The 16,346-nt window shown below is 36.5% G+C and overlaps 2 protein-coding genes and 1 long non-coding RNA gene across 3 annotated transcripts; all 3 read right to left on the bottom strand.

Annotated features, from left to right (window-relative positions):
- Nucleotides 1-1,999: 1,999 nt before the first annotated feature.
- On the bottom strand, nucleotides 2,000-2,653 carry LOC116173101. The gene is made up of 2 exons (XM_031490386.1): nucleotides 2,479-2,653; nucleotides 2,000-2,429 (listed from the first exon to the last, which is right to left on the bottom strand). The coding sequence occupies exons 1-2, from the start codon at nucleotides 2,536-2,538 to the stop codon at nucleotides 2,058-2,060; spliced, it is 432 nt and encodes a 143-aa protein (XP_031346246.1). The 5' UTR covers nucleotides 2,539-2,653; the 3' UTR covers nucleotides 2,000-2,057.
- A 2,744-nt stretch (nucleotides 2,654-5,397) lies between these two features.
- Nucleotides 5,398-6,036, bottom strand: LOC116172975. The gene is made up of 2 exons (XM_031490257.1): nucleotides 5,892-6,036; nucleotides 5,398-5,838 (listed from the first exon to the last, which is right to left on the bottom strand). The coding sequence occupies exons 1-2, from the start codon at nucleotides 5,946-5,948 to the stop codon at nucleotides 5,479-5,481; spliced, it is 417 nt and encodes a 138-aa protein (XP_031346117.1). The 5' UTR covers nucleotides 5,949-6,036; the 3' UTR covers nucleotides 5,398-5,478.
- Nucleotides 6,037-8,506: 2,470 nt separating this feature from the next.
- LOC116174721 lies at nucleotides 8,507-10,396 on the bottom strand. Its single transcript, XR_004146153.1, has 3 exons — nucleotides 10,329-10,396; nucleotides 9,807-9,908; nucleotides 8,507-9,493 (listed from the first exon to the last, which is right to left on the bottom strand). It is a non-coding gene; the product is annotated as an uncharacterized LOC116174721 (long non-coding RNA).
- Between the last annotated feature and the right edge of the window lie 5,950 nt (nucleotides 10,397-16,346).

Here is a 16,346-nt window from a genome sequence, read left to right as displayed (position 1 = left end):
TGCGTTACGCAAGTCACCACCCTGTATACCCATCATTTGATTTAATTTTAATACAGTTCATAATCGAACATTTGGTCTGAATCGAGTCGGATTGACTGGAAAATTTTAAGAAAACTATTAAAAATTGGTGAGCACAAAATCACAAGATTTCCTAGTAATAATAATAATGTTTATTGACCGACCGATATAATTACATCCAATTACAGGTCAATCTACTAATAAAGCTAAAAGTAAGGCGCATTATATATAAAAAAAATTAAAAAAAGATTATTAGAATTTATAGAAAAATTATTAGAAAGAAAATTTTAAGTATATAACTTAAGAAATTAAAAATCAAGTACTTCATTCGTGCCTAAGAGTTAATAACGAGGTTGAGAAGTGGATGTCGCACATGTTTGATATTTTATTGAAACTTGCACACATAAAATAAATAGGAGAAGCAGCCAAGGACGAGAGAGCAGAGAGGACGAGTCAAAATCGTTAGTTAGTTGTTTGAGGCGATTTATGAGGAGTTCGTCGGAAAACGAGTTGCAATTTGTGCTAATTTGTTCTATAATTTGGAATTGAATTTTTCGTGAGTTTTGATAAAGATGGAACAGCTCAATAGAAAACGTGCTTTAAACTTTAAACAATAAACAAACTTTCTGGTTTTTCATGAATACCTCGAGATTACTACGAAAATTGCTGAGGAAAATGAATTGGCTGGGAAAAAGTTTGCTGAAGAAATTGCTAAGATATTTGATGAGCAGACGGGTCATTGGGAAGCTTTTTAGCGCCACCTCTCAATTGATGTGAAACTAAATATTAGGAGTGGGAAATTTAAAATTATACAGGTGTATCCTTGGTAAAAATAAATCTGAAGACACTTCTTGTGAAATGGAGTAGCCTGGTCTTTCTTGGGATGTTGAAAATCAATTACCTGAGGAATTCAGTGATGACGAAGAGCCGATTGAGAAACAGGAACAGTTTGAGAATGATGAAGATTCAGTTCTCCAAATGACGCAAAAGGCAAGATTATAGTGATATTCCATTTTGTAAATATTGTGAATAAAATAATTCGTAAACAAATGTTTGTGTGGCAGATCAGTATTCTATTTGACAGTTTTGACTCCACCATCAGTAAGATCTTGTCGGAGGTTACCACATTCCTTTGTCGGTACCCACTTCTGACGCCCCCAGTCATAAATGCACCAGCTTAGCGAATTTCGTTAAAATCCCTCCAGAAGATAGTACCTATTAAATTTGTGGAGCACTTCTCATAGCTGGAGCTCCTATATTGGCGACACGAGAAAGAGAGACCGCCATTCGAATATTACGAAACTTTAAACCGCGTGATAAAATTCGCAGCGAAAGGTAACTTGTGGGCGCCCGAAGTCAACTACCCCTCGAAGGCTCTATATTTTTTTTATTTCTTCAAAAAGTATAGATAAAAACGAAGAAAATGACACCACATAGAATTCCCTACGATAAATCTCTGAAGGGCAATTTTCATTCGAAGAAAAGTTTTTTTAAAAAAAAAACGAATATTTTGGAAATAAAAGAACCTCATTTTTGCGCAAATGAACAATAAAAAACAAAAAACACGGTTTTCCGCGATTTTTTCGGTTAATTTGAGGAAGTAACTGAAAAGAAAGTTGTTGAGTTTCCACGATCTACCAATTTTCCGTTGAATACTGCCGTCATACGATTTTCACCCCCTTTACACCCTCCCCGAAAACTTAGTCCCACTCCCCTGCTCACGTATTTATTTTTTTTGTATTTGTTATAATAGACCATTTTAACATATCCACTTGACAAAGCGCCATTCACAATATTCTTTTGTTAAAAGTCTAATTTGCCTTGACTATGAAATACCTACGTTAACTAATAAATTTTTAGAAATGAGTTACTTAATTTAATTTGAATACAGTCCATATTCGAACAAAAATCTTTGACCTCTACTTCTTATAGATTCCTACCCCAAATAGTTGCTTTTGGTGGACAGTAGTGAGACTAATTCTTAATTTAAATCCTTTATTGACTACATCAAATTTGTGATATATTTGAATATGATCAGGTTAGTTCTTATGGTCGTAGTATTCCTCGACCATGACGCTATAAACCAAGCATTGGTAGAAATTGAACGTTTTTTCGCACACGTCCACTAGGCCCGCAGTTTGATTATTGCAAGTGCTTGCAATTTCGGGGGTTACCCCTGCGACCTGTCGTACCAGTTCTTTTTCATTCCATTCACCGGTAGCTGCATTCATTACGTTTAATAAAAAGCCAACGCACTTCATGAAACATTTTAGACAGGAATCGTCGGGAAACTCCGTTTCCAAAAAAGTTCTTCGGACAAAGCTCGGATCGACACGCGTTTCGCAAACGCATTCGCTTATGTACGGAGAGATCATCGCGTACCATGCCTCTCGAAGGTATATTGGCACTACCTGTAGGTAAAAGGTATTGATGAGGCAGTTCGAAACGTACCTTTAATACCATGTGCAATGCCGCTGAACAGGTAAGAAGACTTAGCCCTACTATTAGCGAGAACTTCATGATTGCACGTCACGCGCTAGAAACAAAGCCTCTTACACTTAATAAAACACAAGACTGTAGCTTCAGTATTAGTTGTTATCGTCGGTTTTATGCAAGAGTATCATTGTACACTATTATCACAGCAGCAAATTACTCTATTACGGCGAGAGTGAGCAGATTAGATTTTAAAAAACCTCTCAAATTACCACACAGTGAATGTTTGTTCAATTAATTACCCTTCACTTAAGAATACTGATAGCCCACCGCTTGTCAATGAGCGTGACAACTCCGCTGCATACCAAATGTACCGAAACGTGCAGTGTCAGCATCACGTACAACTACTCAAGTGATTCGGCAACCAGAATCCTAACCCGTAGCTATACTACGTTTCTTGAACCACCTTGCATAATATATGAGAATTGTGGAAATTTCATACACGTTATTTCTTAATAGCTTCCCTTTACAAAAATGTTTCTCTCTGCAATTCCCCTAGCCTAGTATTGAATTTTTTCATTTTTCCTAAACCGTTGGTAGGTATATAGTGCTAGTGGAGTGGGCTAAATAAGGAACGACTCCAACAAGGCCTAAAAATGGATACAATGAAAATGCAAATTTTACTAAGTTCGCAATTTCCAATACGTCGTATGATGGTTTTGGCACTTTCTCTCGTCTCCAAAGACGAAATACAATTAAACTCAGGATAGACGACAATTGAATGTCCCGAGTAACTCGCCACATCCGAGGCACTGACACAGAAATTCCATAAGAACAATATTTACTATACGTATATTGTCTACGTTCCAAAATATTTTAATCCAAAAATTCATTTGTACCAATTGTATCTATCTATTGACTTAGGCCAAGGGTTAATAAATTGTTATATGGGAGACTTGTTATTGTTTTCCTTATCAGTGGTTAAAACTGATCTACAAATTGAAACATTACCTTTACCTTCTATTTCTTACTCCTAGAAAAGAAATTCATAGATCCGGAACTACAATTTAACTCCCGTTTCAGTTCGTCGAAGTACCGGGGGTTCATTAACGCGGGTAACTTCCATCAATGTACGGTGTGTACGGTGTCTTGAGTATAATTAACCGTGGCTAATTGATTGTTTTGCAGCACACCTCGTCTGGTGTCAAATGAAGCGCGCCTAATTGTCTTGAATTTTAAGGTTTGCCCCAGATTTTTAGCATAGGAGATCGAGTAATTAATTAAAGGAATTTTAGTTTTGGACATTATAACCCGAGTACGACGGCTGGCTGGAGATTGATGTTCCCTTTCCGTATTTGCAGTCGGCCATATTTTCCAAACTAAAGAATATATTGAAAATCGCGCAAAACCGTTTCGGGGGTATCGAGCGGGAACCAGAATGACGTTATGAGTGACAGCCCCCCCCCCCCCTCTTCAAAAATCCTAAATGGCAAACCCATACTTGTGACACATCGTTGGAAAGCTACTGAAAAATGCTTTCCAGCGGTACCAATAAAGTCAATATTTATTAAGACAATTTAACAAAAATTTAATAATTAACAAAAAAACTAAATGTTGACATTGAGGGATTTATGGCAAACTGGAGAGAACTAAGAACTTCAACCTGAGCTGCTTCATTAAGCAGTTTTGGTTGCTTTCTTTTTTTATTGGTAACAGATCTCGTTCTTCGAATTTAGCGACCAAATCTTGAACATAGGCATGGATTAATTTTTATTTTTGCTTGTTAATTATTAAATTTTTGTTAAATTCCCAGACACGCAAATGGAAAAAAACCCACATAATATCAGCATGTACACGACTTGCACAAACAAAATGCAAAAATCGACACGATCAAGTACTTGAAATGACGAATCAAGGATTAGCCAACACATACCATACTAAAAGTACACTCCACAGATAATACTTCAAAACCACACACATAAATTATATTTGTATAAGACATTACTCAAAAGTCACTAAACTACAGATAAAACAGAACAATCCATTTACATAATATAGTGAGCAAAAGCGTATTCCACCATGGATGGCACGCAGAAATATTTAGTTTTTCTTGGATTTTTACAATTTGTTGTGAAATGGCACTAAACCACCCACATGAACCCCTGACCAGCTAGCTCAATTAATCTCAGGCACTTACAAAGCGTTTTACGAAGTAATTATAATTTTTCCGGTGAACGTACCGCATCCGATATTATGAAAATCTCGACATTGACGTAAATTTTCAACAAAACACAAAAAACGGTGTAAAGAAAATTCTTGAAAGACTCCAACTTTCTTCAACTTTACAATTCAACAAGACTGACTGTCTTGCTACAATACGCTCAAATACCAGCTTCGTCTGCTATTTAAAACATTTATTGGTCCTGATTTGTGAGCGTGATCGAGTAAAATAAAGACTGGTGTTAAACTTCCAACCATAACAATTAGTGCTGATCTTGAAATTTAAATAGCTTTCGCAACGTTAACTAATTTCTTATCGCAACGACCGGAGATAACATTTAAAAAAGAATAAACTTTTAATTTTGCAGTGAAATAAACAAAACATCAGCGATTACAAAATCCTATTTCAAATTCGGACAACAATCTCAAATTGTAACGTCAAAAATAATTGAAAAGCGTACAGGGCATGCTGTCCTTTACACAACAATACCCAATAGCTAGTCATTCCTTAGGTTTCTCCTTTAGCTTCCGATAGCGATCGCGCTTTATGGGGGTTTTCTCATTCCGAAGCATCCATTGAAACATGCCTTTTGTTACTCAATACTAAAAGAGCGGAGGGTGGTGCTTCAAAAGGAATCTACAACGATTGATGAACACATTTTGATCTTCAAAGGACGCGCGCCATTGAGGGACAAGTTTATTTAGGAGAGTAATCAAGAATTTCCATTTGTTTAGTTTTTATTGGTTGCTTAATAGTTTTGGTGCGACATTGCTATATGAAACCACCCTACTGCAATAAACGGACCACTAACCCTTCACTACCTTCTGCAAGGCGTACACAGCACATAGGAACAACTGGAACGCTTTCTCGCAGTCGTCGACTATATTGCGTGTTCGTTTTATACAGTTTTCCGTAATTTTGGGCGTCATTCCCTTCATCGTTCGTGAAATTTCGTCAGCGTTCCAAGTGCCATTAGAAGAATTCATGTAATGCAAACGGATGTAAATACATCTTACGTAGCACTTCAGACATGAATCGCTCGGATAGTCGGCGTTCAAAAACACGTTCGTGGCGTATCTCGCCAGGACCCCCGTTCGACATATGCACTCATCGGCGAAGGGTAGCGCCGATCGGTACCAAGCAACTCGTATGTATTTCGGCACCACCTACAATAGAAAAAGGTGAGAAATAACGTGTAAGGCAAAATTATCGCGCCTACCTTGACAGCTGTTGCATATACAGCGAAATATAGCAAAAGTAATCCAATTGTTTTCATTTTTGAGCAGTTTCTAAAAAATGCAAATTCTACAATAGAAAGAACGTGAGCAATCAAAACTGTTCCTCATTAGCAATGCATAAATTAAATACTTATAGATTATGCACTATCTATGGTAGTTAGTACGTGTTGGTTAATCAACAGGTTACTCTTACATGGCATGCACGGATTGTTGGAAATCAAATTATGATTGATTTAGGTGTCGAATTAGTCGCCGATTGACGTAACGCGTTGCCTATACAACATCCGGTTATTTTAGAACAAAAATTAATTATTTTATCGAGGCCCGGCTAGAAGAAAGAAAAATTTTCTTTTCATTTGAATAAAATATTAAATAACGAGAATCTTTCAGCTGAGTTCAAAACTTTTTGACATTATAATTTTACGATTATAATTTTTAAATTATATTGTGTTTGTAAAAGGTTTGATCAGGGGGGCGATAAGGTTACTTTTTAACATTGAACTATATACTCTGTAACTGGAACGGCATCGAGCGCCAAACTCGCGTGCCGCAATGATTTTAGGCAACCAGCATAACGTAGGTATTCTCATCCTTGTCTGGCACGTTGTTTTGTATTGCATATGCAGGACCGATCACACGTATTTGGTTAAAAATACAGATAAGTATATAAACTGGGAGGTTGGGGCCTTAGAAAGATAAAGATAAATGCTTGCCGATGCTTTTATAAGAGCCAATATCGATTTGTTAATGGAATATCTTAAAATATATACTTACTAATGTGGTAAACTGCGCCATTTCTCACTCACACACTCATACTTGATTCTTGAAGTTACAAGTGTAATGTCAATTAATGTCATTCATGGTGGCTCGACGCATTCCATTTACTTATTAACGTAAAATAAAGTTATAAACATTGGTTGTGTTCGTTTGTAACGTACACTTTACATAATATACGAGTATTAGCAAGGAGGTACCTAATATATTACAATTGGCGTCGAGGTAAAAGTAAATCTAAAAAAGCACTTTTTTTCAGAATAAAATGAGATTAAAGAATCTTGGTTACTTTAAGAGCAAAAATTCAATTTACTCGTAGTGGTAATTGGACCAGAGGGTTAATTGCGCTACTTATATAACCCAGTTTTCTTCCCAGATGAAATGTACGCCGAGTTATATGAGGTCAGAATTACACCTTCTACAAAAGGTCTCCCATATTTTCCGGAACTCACCTTTATAACTTGGCTCCAAAAAAACTCAAGACCTGCAAATCCTTCGGAATATTTCGTAGGGAAATAAAAAAGTTTTTCAAATGTAACTGCTTCTACACCATTAAAGCATATGTGGATGGATATGGATGTAGAAAATGCAAACCGTGATATTTTCTAGTCTAACTTTTGTGATATACCTACCTGTGTGATATGTGTACCTATGCTTTTATATTTTATCTTTACACTTTGACGCCTCTTAATGTACGTTCATTGTAGACCGAAGGAATCGGTAATAAATAAAAAAATCAATCCTTAAAGGTATTTTTCGCCCCATTAGTGAGCAGTATCAATAATAATGTTGAGTAAAAAATTAAATAATAAAGCATATTCAAATTAGTAAGTCAAAACGGCTTTATAGGTTTTGGTGGCTTTAACGCTTTTCTTCATATGATGCTCTCTAGCGAGTGGAATCATTGAATTAGTATTAAACAGTGGGAAAGAATAATTATCATTCATAAGGACAGTATAAATGAGTGTGAGGTACATTAGTAAAGAAATCTGAGCGGTGCAAATGCCGTCATGCGCAAAAATATTAAATGCGCGCGTCGAGGTTGAAAAATGTTATCAAAACGTACCCATGAAATTGAATATTTGAATTTTTATTATAAAAATGATTGCACGTATATGCAACATAATTCATGACCATTCTTGCAAATCTCTTAATAACTTATTTTAGACAAAAATAAGCAAAATGTAAGACGTAGTATAAACCATCCCATAAGCCCACATGAGTGGAACAAGGTAAGGGATACCTACCTCTACCCATCTCTCTCTCACAAAAATTCGCCACGGCCCCTGACAACGGTTTATTACGGGCGATGCCGTTCCAGTTACAGAGTATATAGTTCAATGCTTTTTAAACAGCAAAGTGCCCACTTGATTCATTTAAATATGGATATGGATATATGTAAATATTTCGCAAATTTAATTGTGTTGATACTTGTTGTCAAGTGGTCGGAAGTACGACGAGTTTAAAATTCACCATGGTAAATATAGAGAAAAGGTGCATTCCTTTTTAAAGTAATTTCACTAAAGATTCGTCACATTGAGCTAGCCGTTGGCATACCTTTTTACGAAAGTTTTAAACTCGAAATTTTCTAATGTAACGAAGTACTCGTTTTCCGCCTGGAAGTCACCAGTAGTAGTAGTATTTTCATAGATGCGACGAGCTTTCAAGTGCTGATTCAGCTGAACCATGAAAATCCCAAAGGAAAATAATGAGCACAAATTATTTTCTTTTCCCTACCATCCACCCACTTTTACAGCCCCTCACAGTCCAACCCTATTAAGTGGGCAGGGGTGGTCAGTCCCTGGGGCATCCCACAAGCCTGAGTACTTGTGTCGATAGAGTTCCCTTCATCACCTTTAACAAGTCATGCTCGAGTCGGATTTCTCGAAATTCTACTCTTGTTTCGGAAAGTCACCAGTTATGGTGATCAATTTGTGTTGGTACTAGGCATTGAAGATAGAAGGTAAAGGTGTTTGATTTAATTTCTATAGTTGTGGTACAGCCTCCGCTACAGGAATCAAAATCTGTATATAATCCGCCGTTTGCACCCGTTCCCGTCAAGATATTTCAATCGTCTTTGTTGCATCCGAAAGCTCTTGCCACTTAGAAGACGACGGCGAATTTCAGCTTCTTAAAGTAATTATTTATATGATTTTGGTTTCCTATCTTAATTTAAAACGAGCACAAAAACAAAAAAGTCATGCAGGTTTACTCTCCTTTAAATTTTGAGATCAATTACAGACTTTTAGGACGTCAGGAGGCCGAACAATTCATTACAAAAAGGAATAATTTTTGGATGATTTTATCCGAATTTTATAAAAGGCAAATCAGTTGTTTAAGGAGGATCTTTTCTGCCTGTTTGACTTTCGCAAGCTACGTTTCATAAGTGCCGCAATTTTGAGCTTTCTGTATATTTATTTTGCATTTATACCGTTTAATTGTTGCTTTTTCATTACTGTACCGTGTCTATATTGCTTTTTCTAGCACAGTAACTTTTATTGCCCCGTTTAATTGCAAGGTAAGCTTTTTGTTACTTTCCTGCATTTGCTTTCCCGTATATACCATTACCGAATCCGATTTACTATTCCCGCTTAGGTAAATTGCTGTACGTTTTCAATTTTTTTTTAGCATTTACCCGTATCCATCCAACGCTTGCCCTTTAGAATTCCTAAAATTGCCGTTTACTCCGTTTGAGTTTACTCAAGGCTTCCGAGACCGATCCGCCAAACCGCTGTTACCATCGACCTTGGCCAGAAGCAGGTCCGTACCCTTGGTGGAACTCGAGTCCGCACGCTTGTCCGTTCGTTCCCTAAAACTCCGTAATAATACAACACCACGTATTGGTTAAATGAAAATACTAATCCGTAAAACGATTCAATGGAGCCACCAAGACATCAAAGAGAGAAAGAGAAAACCATCGCAAAGGTAATTATGGTAAGGCCAAAACACTATAAATCTTTACTGCGCGAAAGGAACAAAGAAAAATACTACACGGAATACTGAATTAAAGAAGGGATAACATTAAGTGTAGAAAGGCACAAAGCGTGCACTTTAGCAACAAGACAAAGTAAGAGAAGAAGGGCCTCTAACGGCAAAAGAAAGAACTAGGTGAAAGAACTCACATTATAAGAGCTTGAATCCTTTCATTGCGATATTTTTACATGGATTCCGGTAACCATTATTCGGACAAGCTTCGATAGTCCGCGCACAAACATGGCAAAAATCTAAAACAAAATTACGGTACACGGAACAGTAGCAATTTCTCTAATCGGAACGAAAGCACAAATTAATTAACGGTACATTCTCACTACGGAAAAACGAAACAAGGAGAACGAACTTTTATACTATCCAGATTGATTGGTACGTTCAAATGCAAAATTTACCAACCAATACGGAAAGGAAGATTCCCCACAAATTAAGCGTTACCTTTTCCCAAAATACTGAAAGGGAACGTCGGAAATTTCGGACGGCCAGTGAACACGGTTGATAGGCTTCTTTGTTTAATTACCAGGATCCCTCCCCGATGTCCTAATAATCGGGCACTTATCTTGAAATCAGCGCATCTAATGACACCAGGCCCAATGTAATCAGACAAAGTTTGCCGCAACACAATTAATTAACTACGGTTAATTATATGTACTCACTTAATTGGCCGGATTAATATTTCCCAATTCGGTAGCTCAATGGGGATCATTCCGAAAACCGGTGCTTCGTTACATTTAGTGATGTGAAATTACACGTTTTTTTTAAATTCGTAATATTACGCGTAAAATTACCAATTTGTTATGCTTTTTATGGTATTTTATGTAATTTATGTAACTTAACATTTTTTAATAAAAACCGTAATATTACAGTAAAATTACCAGTGATTTATGTTTTTTACGTAATTTACAAGGAATGTGAATCATGGAAGTTGAGGACGGTGAATCGTTTACGTTGATAGTAGGTACCTTTCGAAATGTATCAAATAGGTATTTTATTCGTGTAAATTTACAAAAATTACGGTTTTTTTTAAATAAAAAACGTAAGTTACGTAAATTTCATAAAAGCTAATGGGCGATCAAAAATCAGTTGCTGTCGAGTCGCCTTTAGAAGTTCAAGTAGAAGTTAAGTAACTTATTTTTGATCGCATAGTAGGTATGCATTACATAAAAAAAAACCGACCTCGTGTAAGTTACGCGTAATATAACCGGTTTTTATGTAACTTACAAATCATTATTTCACAATCCACATCACTACTTCTAGGGCCTTAACGTAGCAGGTCGATGTGCCCCTTTTCATCGACCTTTGTTTAGCTTTCCAGCTTTGTTATTGACTCCATTCGGCAGGTGAGCTTTCGACATTAATTCTAGAAAAGCCCAATTTCTTCGCAATTCCAACAATGGCGCTGTTTTTTTGTCACCATGCGTTCGCATTCAGGGCCACTTCAAACTGGATAAAATAATTTTCTCAGGAAGTTTTCCGTCGTAAACCGGCGCGGCGGTTTGGTAATATGCTTTGATTTATAATGGTCAATCGTAACTTCTTCAAGTGGTAACACCTCGTGGGAGCTCCCGTGACTGATTCCATCGATACTAGTCGGTTCTAGATCTATGTTTTCTACTCCAATTTCTATTTCTTGAATTTTCTGGAAAAATTATTTTCGATTTCTAAGTACTAATCGGTTCCAAAAACTGTCTGAAAGTTTCCACAAATTCACCTCTTAGACTTTCTTCCATTTTCTGGTAATTTCTTCTTCCTTTCTTCTATAATTCTCTTCCATTTTTCTAGAAATTTGTCCGAGATTTTCCAATTGAAAGAAATACTCCGAGGGACTGATCCCTTCCTCAATAAGAGAAGCGTTATGTCGTTTTGGAGAACACCTGTCGTATTAAGGGTTCTTTCCACACGTTTAACACGAAGTTCGGCAACCTTCAGTTCCATTAATTTTGTCATTACTTTTGGTTCTAATTAAATCGTCGAACAGATTAAAAAAACCCGTAATGTTACAACTTGTCCACAGTGTCAGATAACTGTGTTTTCCTTTAGTTTACAGAATGATGTACTATCTATGTCAATTTTTGGATTTTGGCCTCGGGTTAATTTGCTGTGTAATGGTTTTACCATTGAATAAAATAGTGTTTTTATTCAATTGAATCAAATATTGTTTTTGGTTCTACCCTTAACATACCACCGGGCGCGTTCTCCACTTTTATACCACACGCCAATACGCATGTATATAAGAAATTGAAGGTACTATCGTTTGTATCTCCTATTGAATTTGCCAGTACAACAAACAATTCAATCCAATCAATTTTCGTCCGCTCGTGTTGCTTTATTCGCTCCCTACGGATCAAAGTGCACTATGCAGTTTATCCAAATGATGTGCTATAATAATCAACTACACCCGCTAGAGAACTCGCTGATTAATAGTGTAACAGGCAAATAATAATGAAAACGTTAACGAAAACCCCAACATTAATACCTATTAGATTTTCATCGTCTTTACTAATATTAGGGAATTATAATTAATGACTCGAGTAAGGCTTCCTGGATAGTCTATCATAATTACATCACTTATGTAAACTCTAGTGATGTTCGTGAGAAAAGAGCAGCTTGTACCATATACTTACTTACTGCAACATAATAATAACCTCTGAAGCCCCCTACAGCTGCGTTCAATTAATTTATTTTCTATTCGATTACCGTGTTGGGCTATATCTGAAAAAGTTTCAGAACTGAAATTCAGGGTGAGGGTTTTGTTTTGTCGGTTAGGGCAGAGGGTTTGTATCTAAAACTCAGTGGATAAGTTGTTAAATAAAGATAACTTTCTCAAATGGAGCTTTATATTTATAACGATATATATTTGAAGACAATGTATATGGGCTAACATTAAATATCTTTTCCTTTACAAAAAGGGATTCTCCGATGTAAACAAGAATAAAGCTCAAGCATTAGGATAAACGAATAGAATAATAAATACTTGGTAAGAAAGGAAATAAAAACGAAACAATGGTATATTCAGGATACAGGAATAATCTCGGGCATAACATGATGACACAATTTATTTAAGTACTTGTCGCACATTAAAGCGTCGTGAGAACGAAGAAGATGATATCAAGTGACATTGGGAACAGAGGGACACACAAATCACGTCACGAACAAATGCTGGTAGAAATGCAACGAGAATAGAAATGCGGGCTTTAGCGGTGCGAACTTCGCGCCGCAGAATACTAAACTCTGTAAGAAATGTGTGCTTAGGACGGGAATAATTTCGGGAGAGAAAAATGCGTTCCGTTTAAAGGACTAGAAGGAGATGAGGGACATCTCTTGTGTTTCAGAGGGATCATCTATCACTTTTTGTCGAGATTTGCACGAATAGGGAAAAGATACACGGCAGTTTTCGCAAATCCAATCTCTAATTTTGAAACTTTCGCTCGACGCTCAGCTTGAATGTGTAATCTCGAAATTGCATCGGGCAATAACGCGAAACGTTAGTTTTGGAGAGCTATGTCCGGGCATATATCGAAAAATAAAACTTAATTTATCATGTAGCGCAATTTCTTGGTTTCCTAAATTGTTTTCAGGAAATAGAACATCAGGGTCTCATGCATTCCTTGTATTTATGACGAAATGCTGCGATAAATTTTCAATTTAAACTCGTTTATAGGATTTTTGCGGCTCTATAGATGCAAATTCCTGTTTGAAATTTATTTTTATTGTTGAGATATATAGACACCGGGGATATTACTCTAAATCTTCTTATGTATTACGAGTTTTTCCCTATTAAATTTTAAATCCCATAACATTTTACCACTTCGGTTTTGTTTTGCGAGAAAGTTGGGGATTCTGTTATTTTTCTTACCTGTAACGAGATATAGAACGCGCCGCCTGTGGATACGCGGAATATGATAAAACCGCAGAGGTATCGTTAAAAAAGGTTGCATGTACTATTTACTACCAACATGAGGATTACCTATGCAATTATTATTTGAGGTAAAAGGAGAAATAATTCTAATTGGATAGTGTAACCAATTTTCGTTTATTAGAAATTCTTCCTCAAAAGCGTAGTACTGACAAAGTGTATTTGTCATACAGATTTGCATATTTTCAGATTTTATATCAAACAAAATATTAATGATGTAAAGTCTGTCGCTTCTAAATGCCAAATTTTTCTTACAAATGGAATTAGGTATCTTTAAAACTACTAGTTTTTCGAATATTTACCATATAATAAAAAAAAGTCGTACCTACAATTACACGTAGAATTAAAAAATGCCTTCAAATACAGGGGGTTCCATTAAAAAAAATGTACCATTTTAGCGCCCTACTTTGTGAGCGCACCCTGTATAATTCCAAATATATTTAAAATATGGAGAATATTCAACCATATCGTACCTAATACAAAAGTATTCTATCGAAAAATCTTATCAAGATATTAAGTTATTCCACGCAATCGTTGGCTCACCCTGTACAGCCGTTAAGGAAGTTCCAGCTTGATCTGTCACAGATTCGCTCGGGTTCAAGATAAATAAAGTACATTGAAGCTGAATGCTTCTTGTGTAGGATAAAGAAAGAGATACATCATGAAAAAAACTATAGATTTGCATAAAAGTAGATGGGGAGAAGTGGGGTGAGAAACTATGGGCAAGGGGCACTATCCACCGAGCAAAAGTTTTTTGTTGGCTCGGGAAAATATTCTTTGAGCGGGTAGTTACAAGGTAAAGCTTCGTTTAGCCACCGAGCGGAAAGCCACGTACAATTTTTGTTACGAATGGCGAGAGAAACGTTTAGGAAGTGGGCGAGAACTGCTTCGCGAAACAATTCAGAAGAAGATTTTTTGTAGTGGTCCCAAGAAACTGGGATAATGATTTTTTTTATTATACCTGCATCAGAATCGCCATTTAGGCGACCCTTGAGGGTGCGAAAATAGTTATTTTTTACTGTTGATGTTTTCGTGAACGTTACTTTTTTAGCCGTTTTAAAAGTGTAGTAAGTACTACTACTACTACTAGTAAGTTTAACGTGTGCTTACAGAAGAGAGCACATAATTTGGATGTGTCTATGGGCGGGGGGGCTAAGCGTCCACTTATCTTCCATTAGATTTTTCGAAATATCTCTGAAACCACAAAGTGTGAGCAGAACAATTGATCACAATGAGGTCTAATGGATACAAAAATTTGATTGGGTAAGGGAACGAGCGCATTTCTAATTATATACATTATAAGAATAAGATCGGGTGCCCTTAATTAAAATTAATTTCATTATAATTCTGTCTGTTTCTATCGCATGGAGAGAGCGCATGCGCATTCACTTACATCGATGCAATCATTTGTTAAATCACCCTCGATTCTGACCTCAGTTCTTGTTTAAGCTCTACCCTCATCAAGTACTTTATGTCTTTAGCTTATCAAGAGCAGAACAAGGTAGACTGCCTTGCTTTCCCCCTTGTGGTAAGTACTATCTCCTCTCTTTTAAAATGTACTAAAGACTAAGTATCCGTTAGATGACTCCTCTGTTGCCGTCCCCATCCTTTGCAATTAAATCACTTCTTATTTCCCCACTAATTGTTTTGTACCGTTCCTCGTCACTATAAAAACAGGATTTCGTAATTTATCATTGTTCCTGAGACTTTCTCAGATTAGTCATTGACCAAAACCGTATTCCAGAACCGTTAATTTATATCCTGGGGGACATGTTATTTATTTCCGTTTAGCTTACCGTTCTTCCGTTCCCGAATTAGATCGATTCGACCTGATTGGAACACGATTATCGTGCGTCCTCCGTGAATGCCGACAATACCACTTGCTTCGATTACGGATTCTTCGAAATGTTTGCAAGTTTCTGCTGTAAGAGCTATTCGTAAAGCGTCCTTGCCGGACCTTAGTGGGGAACCCCAAACTGGCAATGTTGCATTCATCTGCAGGAAATTGTCAGTGCTATGTACCCTGTTTCCGGATTCATTAAACCTGAAAGTAGGGTTAGGGGAAAGTTTTCGGTCAAATTTTTTAATAAAAAGTTGTCCCCCTCTATAGAATTGTCCAATGTCCACGTGTTTCCGGATTTACTTATATGGGGATATCGAGATATATTGGGGGTGGAACGTTTTGAAATAGCGCCATGTATATATATGCACAGTTACATTAAACGGTGTTACCAACTCTTAATAAATTTAACTAACGTAAAAGTGCAAATTTAAAAGTTTCTTAATTTAGTTTAAATCTGGAGGATTTTAAAAAAAATAAGCACGGAATCCTGGAATTGGTTTATTCTCTCGAAATTTGATGTTTTGGTTTGGCTTTGCTAATAATTGCTTAATTTCTTGTTTAAATTTTATCATTCATTGAAATGATTTTCGAGACGCAAGCGTGTTTTGCGCTGATAACGAAGGCTACAGGTATGAATTTCTTTTGCACGCAATTATGTTATGGAAGAGAGCACTTCAAGCGCTCCTTATTCGTGTTACATTTAATTTGATGGAGAGAGGATTCTGATGATGCAGTGGAAATGGTGTTCTGTTTAAGTAGCGAGGATAAGGAAGGGATAGAGCTGCTCAAGTCACGACGGGTTAAAGAGCGTGTACGTCCTTGTACGCTAATTTTATGAAGTAATTGGTTTTTTTGCTTGTTTGTATAAGAAATTTTTAGATTTTCTTTAATTATTTGTGTTGGCCACGTGCGTAT

This window comes from Photinus pyralis, unplaced genomic scaffold (genome assembly GCF_008802855.1).
Source record: "Photinus pyralis isolate 1611_PpyrPB1 unplaced genomic scaffold, Ppyr1.3 Ppyr1.4_LG6, whole genome shotgun sequence".
Taxonomy (NCBI): Eukaryota; Metazoa; Arthropoda; class Insecta; order Coleoptera; family Lampyridae; genus Photinus; species Photinus pyralis.
The sequence above is the reverse complement of the archived record's forward strand: the minus strand, read 5'-3'. Positions and strand labels throughout refer to the sequence as shown.

What these genes read in the sequence shown, in the direction of transcription:
- LOC116173101 (XM_031490386.1), bottom strand. Translation starts at nt 2,538, where the DNA reads ATGAAGTTCTCGCTAATAGTAGGGCTAAGTCTTCTTACCTGTTCAGCG. An exon ending in GTTCAGCGGCATTGCACATG is followed by an intron (nt 2,430 to 2,478) that starts GTATTAAAGGTA and finishes TTTTACCTACAG; the next exon opens with GTAGTGCCAATATACCTTCG.
- LOC116172975 (XM_031490257.1), bottom strand. Translation starts at nt 5,948, where the DNA reads ATGAAAACAATTGGATTACTTTTGCTATATTTCGCTGTATATGCAACA. An exon ending in TATATGCAACAGCTGTCAAG is followed by an intron (nt 5,839 to 5,891) that starts GTAGGCGCGATA and finishes TTTCTATTGTAG; the next exon opens with GTGGTGCCGAAATACATACG.